An 8961-nucleotide genomic window follows, 5' to 3' on the forward strand; every position below is an offset into this window, starting at 1 on the left:
TGATTCTGAATGTTTTTGTTTAAGAGATTTGAATGTTACCTGCTTTACTTTTATCGAATATCTTCTCTTGAACCTCTTGGAAAATCTTAATAAATTGTTGAAAGAATACAAAAGAAACGAGTTTGCATGAAAGCTAATGTCAAGTTGATCACTTCTCAGTTCTAACAATTGTATGCTTTTTTATTCTTAAGCCTCCTTATTCTGCGAGTTTTAGTTTTAAAATTCTTTCTATGATTATCCAAACAATTTAAATTGTAATTTCCATCATTTCCTAAATTCTATATACAAGATATCCATACATTGAAATTTGGAATTGACGTAATTTTAAATGTTGTAATTACAAATTCTGTCATTTACAAATTCTAAGAAAATTAGAATTCCTTCATCCAAACGCACCATTATAGGGAGACGATCTCTCACGTGCTTCTCTGTATAATCACTTTAAGTGATTATAAGTAATTACATGGTGAGAATCACTTATCATTTGCTTTACCATAAAATCACTCAGATCATACTATGTTATTTCGTATTAAGTTTTCACATTTTTATGCTGTTCTCGTTTTCCATTATTTTACGTGTAAACTTAATTGTATTTCTCGCTAGGAAACTCGTTATCGTAACTTTATCTGGATTTAATATTGACTATCGAGGTTCGACTTCAAATTATTCATGGTGTGTTTACAAATCAAGAATTGAATTCCACATATGGATGATTCATGTGTTTACTTCGCATCAAGGAACTAAAAAGTAAGTGGGGCCCACACAAAATTAAGAATTGAATTTGTGATTTTGGAAGAATTCAATTCTTAGGTGGAAGGTGGTATTCTAATTCATGGAGAACTAATCCATTTAGAATTCATCTTTTTTACCCATTATATCCTCACACAATTTTTAAAATTCAAAATTTGCCATTTACTTTAACTCAACAACGAGGGCATTTTAGTAATTAGTACCACTCATACCCCAATTCCATATGGTTTAGTAAATAACTTCAATAGGAATCCAGAATCTAACTTTCCTCAATTCGTATATGGTTTAGTAAACAACTTCAATAGGAATATGGAATCTAATTCTCCTCAATCCAACTAATCCTTAATTCAATTCCTCATAATCCAATTATGGATTAGTAAACATGCTATCAATATGTTAGAAGTTTCCTGAACAACCTTGACTTCTTGGAGGTTAGTTCATCAGCTTGCTTTATGTATCCATTGCGTTTTCATGGCCTTTTGTTGATGGTGCCTTACATATGATTACTTATTTAGGACAGTGAAATTTAAATTGTATTTTAATCTTCATTTATTTTTTAAGAATAAGTCTGAAAATTGTATGAATATGTTACATGTATGATAATATGTGTGGTTTCTGAAAAATGCACTTTGGTGTAATTGAGAAATATGTGAAAAATATCAATGGTGTTCTCCCAAGTGGTTCTGGGTTCAAATCCCCACCCTATGGTAATGGTACCTGTATGTTTGTGAGTTTTTCCTTCACTCCTTTCTAACTTTGGAATATATATACATATATATATATAGGACTATTCTCTAGTGCAGACGTCCAGAACTGCTTAATATCCGGACTCGTTTTGTTTTTTCACATGATAGGAATGAATGAATTCATTCAATGGAAAGGAAACCATTTCCATTTTGTTTATGCATCTCTCTTCTTTATCATTAAAAAAAAAATAAAAAAATAAAAAAAGGCACTAAAGCACACATAACAGCCTTCAAATTCTCTCTACGGTCCACCAATGAAGGAAAAGCCCAATCGACTTTTAAGTATTGGCAGGGCATGGTTTCTATCTACCTTTACCAAGAAAAGTGATTAAAGTGTTTGGGTTGATTTATTAGCACAAAGAAGGCAAAAAAACAAGTAGTCCAGACAGTAGAAAGAATACGGACGTCCGTAAATGGAGAAAAAAAAATATATATATATATATATATATGTGTGAAAAATAAAAGTATTTAGATACAGAAATTGACATGGATGGGTCGAAGTAAAACCGTATGTGGAGGAGGGTCCCTTTTTTTCCTTTCTTTAAACTGAAAAAAAGACACATGTTTGATTTTCTTTTTTTATACAGAAAAAAGACAACCTTAGACGACGGACTACTTTCTGCTTGCTTGGTTAGCAAGGAATGAAGAATTCACGCATTTGAAAAAAAAAATGAACGAAAGAATTCCCGCATTAAAAAAATGAATAAAGAATTCCTAATTCTAGACTTTCTTGGTTAGCAAGGAATGAAGAATTCCTACGTCACATTATCACATTCCTATATATATGCCAAACCTTGCTGCACTGTGGCACAAAAAAACCACCCCAGAAAGCCTATTCTTCCTCTACCTCACATTATCACATACCGCGTCACTGCGATGGCAAGCACTGTTGATAATACAACGGAAGCGGTCTCAAATTTGACAATGAAAACGGAAGGAACTATGAGCAAAGAGTACGTGCCTAAGACCCCCTGTTTGGTTGGTCATTTTCTTATTGACTGACTATTATGTGAAATGTTTAGTAGGGACTGAAATTAGTTTATTTTATTTTTTGTTATATTGGAGTTCGACTCTGAGGTTCAAACTGTGCTGCCATGGGGAAGTGACCACCGCGGTGGTGGGAACCCATTTGAGATTGAAATTAGTTTATACACTTGGCATAAAAATGGTTTTTTCCCAGTTGACTTTAATATATGCATTTGTTAGTGCCGTTTTCCATTCAAACACATACTAATTAAATAATTTTTCTTAATTAATAAAATAAGGATTCCAACTTAAAATGTCTTACCACCTTAAATTCAGTCACATGAAACAGAAAGGCCAGCACCAGTACTATCTTGTTGTGAAAAGGAGAAAATAAAAATACTTGAACAAAAAAAAGTATGAAAAAAAAGTATGAAACAGAAAGGCCAGCCCCTTTCGTTGTGAAAAGGGGAAAGGAAAAACACTTTAGCACATCTCCTTGAAGTTTTAAAAATTACCAAATCACAAAACTCATTTTTCTTAAAATTCCTTTAATAAAAAGAAAATATCAAAATGACAAATCTGCCCTTAAATTCATAACGGAATTTTTTTTTTTGTGAACCCACCAGCACCGTACTGCCCCCCTCTCGACAAACACCTCACTCACACCCCCTCCCTAACCCGCGGCCATGGCCCCTCTCTCTCTCTCTCTCTCTCTCTCTCTGGCCCAAACCCCCCTTCCCTGAACAACATCCACACATCCCCTCCCTAACCCACAATCCCACAGCCCTCATCCACCTAAAGTCCCACCAACCGCCCAAAAGCCCACCTTGATTTCTTGGCACCTTAGTTTTAGGAACAATGTCCCCAAACTAATATCTCACCCATCGAATCTCAATCGCCACCCCTGATATCTCGGATCCAACCCCACCCACAACTCTCAATCGCCACCCCTGATATCTCTGATCCAACCCCACCAATCGACTCTCAATCCCCACCTCTGAGCGGGTGGGTGTTTGTCGAGAGGGTAGAGGGGGAGTGTGTTCTGGTGGGTTCAGTTTTTAGTTATGTTATTTATTTATTTTATAGTTACAAATTTAAGGGCAGATTTGTCATTTTATATTTTCTTTTATGAAATCAACAATTTTTTAAGGAATTTTTTTTAAAAAGGGGTTTTATGAAAATAATTTAAGATTTTAGGGATGTTTGGGTAAATAACTCTATATTATCCCTTTCGCGAAAAAAAAAGAAAAAAAAAAAAAAGCTCTATATTATCCTAGTGTATCCAGGTTTTAGCTTGCTATAGATTACCCAGCTTATTTCTACGACCCACGTAATAGTCAAACGCCAAACCCTAGCTACTACACACACAAAAACCCACAAACCCTCTTGCTCTCCCTTCACATAAGGAGTCGCTGCAATGGGAGGCCCTGTTGACGAAACAACGAAAGAGGTCTCAGATTTGACAATGGAATCGGAAGGAACTATGAGCAAAAAGTACGTGCCTCTTAGAACCCTGTTTGGTCCCTGAGAAAGGGATTGTGTTTGAATTGAGGGATTTTAGGCATTTTGCTTGGGTTCCAAACAATAATGAACGTAAAAATATGTTAATTTCTGTCCATGACGCGTTTTCTTTTTTTTTCTTTTTTTTTATTAAGAAGGGGGCCAAAGCCCCAAACAAAAACAAACAGACTACACAAATTGGTCTAAACAGACCAATCTAGAATGAACAACTCCTAGCAGATCGTCAACTAGATAAGCACTTAACCAACTAGGGGCATGCTCAAGAACGCACAGCCCAAGATCCACTTGGTAACTCCAATTAGCCAAACAGTCAGCAACAATATTCATCTCACGGAACACATGCTGAAGGGCACAACTGGGAACCTGCTGCATAAGGTCACAACAGTTCCTAACCAAAGCAGCTAAGGGATGCATAGCAAGCATAGAAGGATTCTGGCAGAGGTTTACTGCAATAGCTGAGTCCATCTCAATAGTGAGATTACAGATGCCCTTCTCAATTGCAAGCTTCAAACCAAAGAAAAGCCCCCATATCTCAGCCTCAAGAACTTGACCTTTCCCCAAATTAACAGCAAACCCACTAACCCAGTCACCAAAAGAGTCACGAATGACTCCCCTAGCACCACTGCAGCCAGTAACATGTTTCCTTGAACCATCAACATTCAGCTTAAACTGTCCAGGCTTAGGGGGCTCCCAGGCAACATGGATTTGAACTTTATTTTCTCCTATAGTGCGATTAGAAGATGACTTAATCCACTCTTGGGCTGCCCCGCAGATAACTTGTCTTGGACTGAAGGGAACAGTATCCTCATTCTGAAAAACATGCTTATTTCTCCAACACCATAACTGCCAGCAAGTGAACACAAAGACAGTACTCCAAGGAACATCACCATTCCATTTCGCCTTAGAGAGCATGTTAACCTTCATCCACGGCTGAGCATCTAAGCGGAAAAAATTATGGGCATAGGCAGGGAGAATAGCATTCCAAGTAGTTCGAGCTCGCTCACAATCACGAAGGATATGAAGAGCAGTTTCAGTAGGCCAAGAACAAAAGCCACATGAAGAGTCAGAAGCCAACTGCCTTCTAACACGCTGATCATTAGACAAATTTTGCCTTGAGAAGCCAGCCACATAAAGTATTGGAGCTTAGGAGGAACATTTAAACTCCACAAGGATTTCCAACAGGAGTCAGGAGTAGAACAGCCTTCAAAAAATAAGCTATAAGCAGATTTAACTGAAAAGTCGCCATTAGCACTACCCTTCCAAACCTGAGTATCAGGTAAAGAACCCAAAAACCCCACAGGAACACTAATGATCTGTTGGACAAGGTCTTCACAAACCACACCTCTCAACTTGTCAATATCCCACCAGCCATTCATAGAGAAACTTGAGACAGAACAATTGCTATCATGGGCGGTGAGAACTCCAGCCTGCTGCATTAAAGGGACATCAGTAACCCACTTATCCTCCCAGAAATTTACACTATCTCCCCAACCAACTCTCCAACACATCCCTTGCTTAAGCAACTGAATACCATGTAAGATACTCCTCCAAGTAGTGGAACAAACCTGCCTTGCTCCAAGAGAATTATCAAAAATAGAAGTCCCTTTAAGATACTTAGCCTCATAAATTTTTGCCCATAAACCATTGTCCCTAGAGTGCAATCTCCATCCAATCTTAGCAAGCAGGGCCTGGTTCATACTAGCAGTCTTTTTAAACCCCAAACCTCCTTTGCCTTTAGGCCTACAAGCCAAATCCCATTGACAAAGATGGATCTTATAATTCTTCTCACTGCTGCCCCAGAAGAAATTACGGTTAAGTTTGTCTAGATCATTACAGACACTAACAGGAAGTTTAGTAGTTTGCATAGCATAAACAGGGATAGAAGCTGTAACCGCTTGAATTAAAGTAGCTCTTCCAGCTAAAGATAGGAGCTTACTCTTCCAAGATGCCAGCTGGCTATGCACCTTATCAACTAAAGAACTATAAGTGTGCTTTCCGATTTTGGAATGCAAAAGAGGCATTCCTAGATACTTCCCCAGGTCATTAGTGAGAGGAGAGCCACAGATCAAACTTATCTCCTTAGCAACTTCTTTACAAGTGTTAGGAGAGCAAAAGACAGCAGACTTATCAAAGTTGACTACTTGTCCAGAAGCAGCACAAAATAAATCCAGACAGCTCTTCATAATTTTAGCTTGGTTAGCATTAGCCTCCGCAAACAACACCAGATCATCAGCAAAAAACAGATGGGAGATCGCAAGACCAGACTGAGAAGGTTTCACAGGCCGCCACTTCTTCTTGCTCACAGCATCGCATATGATATGAGAGAGTTTCTCAATACAGAGAACAAACAGGTAGGGCGATAAGGGGTCTCCCTATCTAATACCATTCATTGGCCTAAAAGGAGATGTCAATTCCCCATTCACATTAATCTGATATCTCACAGACTGTACACAGTTCATTATCAACTTAACAACCGAAGCAGGCAGCTTCAACTCAATGAGCACATACTCAACAAAATGCCAATTCAACCTGCATGACGCGTTTTCTTTTATTTTTAATCCATATGGGTTTTTGTTTTTGATTGTTTTGAATCTTGTGGAATGCTTACAGTGCACGCAAGAAGGAGCTGAAGAACAAGCAGAAGGAAGAGGAGAGGCGGCGAAAAGAGGAGAAGGCAAAGCAGGTACCCAATATCTTAGCATGCTTTTATTTCTTTTTCTCCGTTTGGTCTTTCGAAAAGGGTGGAAATAATTGTGGCGTGCTTAATTATATATAAGTATTGGTTTCCCAGTAATCTTTTGTATAAATTTTTTGGTGATTTGAAGGCATAAAATTAATATTTGAACGACCATGAAAGTGAATTCATACTAAATAGTCATTTGAACTCTGGATACACAAAGAAGGATTATGTGTAACGTCTTACTGTACACAAAGAAGCTCACCGTAGTTGATTATGAAGTCTGATCTTATCTTACAGGCTGCCGCCACAGCAAGCTCGCAGGTTAAGAAAAATATAGCTACTGAAGATGAAGAAATGGATCCAACGGTATACATTAATTATTTTCTGTGTAGATTTTGTTCTCACTCATTTATGACCCGAGCCTCATCCGTTTTTCTTCTTTTGTTTTTTATCATGTTGCAGCAATACTTTGAAAACAGGCTGAAGCATCTTGCTACACAGAAGGCAGATAATAAAAATCCATATCCTCACAAATTCTTTGTTTCAATGACTCTGCTTGAATATGTAGAAAAGTATGACGGCTTAAACAATGGGGAGCATCAGGAGGAGATCAGTGTATCGCTAGCTGGTATTCAAACTTATGGGTTTATATTTATTTAGGGTATCATATATCACTTTCATTCTCTTTGTTGATGTGAATAATTTTACTCCTATGCAAGGGCGAATCATGAGCAAAAGGTCCTCCGGCTCTAAGCTTTTCTTTTATGATTTACATGGTGGCGGTGAAAAGGTTCAAGTCATGGCTGATTTAAGGTATAAATTCGTGGCCAACCCCACTTCTTTTTCTGGTAATTTATATCTTAATGTAGTAGTAATCCTTTAGAACAATGTAATGAACTACATTTTCCATCTTTGCATTTGTTATTATCTGAAACAATTCTTATATCATCTTTTTTTAGGGTTTAAAAATTGCTTGAAGATTTTAGTTGTATTTAGTATATATGTGCAGGCACACACACAGAGCATGCCCAAGTCTATAAAGTTTCTTTGGTGAAACTTATATGAAACTTATATAGCAGTTGGTTTAAGTTTGATTTTGCTCTGAAGTTGCTAGTCATCAAATACTATTTTTACGTGTAAATAAGATCAACTGATTCTTTTCATCTTTTCTCATCTTCCATCTAATTTTCCAATCCTATGAAATAAAAATACCTTGATCAGATGATGGCATGAAGTGGATCTTGTAGAAAGTGGAAAGCTAATTATTGTATTTAAGTGTCGTTGGATGCTCACTCCCATGGAATATTCTGGATTCACCCCTTCTTAGATAAATGTATACTATTTTGCTTCTCCTTATGTGTGTTTGACTTCATTTTGTCATGCAGCAAATCGGAGTTGGATGAATCTGAATTTTCTAAGTTCCATTCTAGTGTTAAGCGTGGTGATATTGTTGGAGTGACTGGGTTCCCAGGTTTGTAATAGCTGTTGATATACCTTTTACTTGTTATTTACAATAATTTGCTTTCGAATTATATGCCAGTAGAATAAGCACTTACTAAGCACAAGTGTTTTTGTAATAGCTGCTGATATACCTTTTACTTGTTATTTACAATAATTTGCTTTCGAATTATATGATCCAGTAGAATAAGCACTTACTAAGCACAAGTGTTTTTGTAATAGCTGTTGGTGTAATCCAGATTATAGTTTTATGTGTTTCACTTACTAAGCACTATAGGAACAAATTCATTTCCTCCACATTGACTTGTGACATAATTTTCTGCTGGATTTTGTATGTTTCGGGACTATGAACTGTTCATTTTGTCTGGATTACACAATTTTCTGTTTTGTTTCTTTCTTTCTTTCTCTTAGGGAAGACGAAGAGGGGGGAGCTGAGCATTTTCCCAAGATCATTTATAGTCTTATCACATTGTCTTCATATGATGCCAAGGCATAAAGCTGGTCCTGCTTCTGATAATGCTAATGCGAAGGTGAGCAATGTTTGTATTTTTACTGCTTTAATACTGCCTCTGCTCCTATTTTGACTCCATTACATAAACTTCTGCAGAAGACTGATGGATGGGTCCCAGGAAGCCCAAGGGATCCTGAAACTTATATTTTAAAAGACCAGGTATTGATTGATGAAGAAACTTTTACACCTTCTTTTTTTTTGCAGTATCTGTGAGAACACTAAGATTACAGTTCTGGGTTTTGATTAAGTAGTCATACTACGTTATTCCCTTAGTTTTCAAATTTTTATACTGTTCTCGTTTTCCATTATTTTACGTGTTAACTTTATTG

General features: G+C 37.0%; 1 protein-coding gene across 1 annotated transcript in view; it reads left to right on the top strand.

Annotated features, from left to right (window-relative positions):
• The first annotated feature begins 6226 nt into the window (after positions 1 to 6226).
• LOC117630729 (lysine--tRNA ligase, cytoplasmic-like) overlaps positions 6227 to 8961 on the top strand; it is a 12464-nt gene continuing 9729 nt past the window's right edge. Inside the window, exons 1-9 of the mRNA XM_034363512.1 lie at positions 6227 to 6255; positions 6594 to 6666; positions 6961 to 7029; positions 7126 to 7291; positions 7383 to 7476; positions 8049 to 8134; positions 8533 to 8651; positions 8729 to 8791; positions 8837 to 8841. Of these exons, the coding sequence (XP_034219403.1) occupies positions 6227 to 6255; positions 6594 to 6666; positions 6961 to 7029; positions 7126 to 7291; positions 7383 to 7476; positions 8049 to 8134; positions 8533 to 8651; positions 8729 to 8791; positions 8837 to 8841 (704 nt within the window). The remainder of the gene's footprint in view (positions 6256 to 6593; positions 6667 to 6960; positions 7030 to 7125; positions 7292 to 7382; positions 7477 to 8048; positions 8135 to 8532; positions 8652 to 8728; positions 8792 to 8836; positions 8842 to 8961) is intronic.

Source organism: Prunus dulcis, chromosome 1 (genome assembly GCF_902201215.1).
Source record: "Prunus dulcis chromosome 1, ALMONDv2, whole genome shotgun sequence".
Taxonomy (NCBI): domain Eukaryota; kingdom Viridiplantae; phylum Streptophyta; class Magnoliopsida; order Rosales; family Rosaceae; genus Prunus; species Prunus dulcis.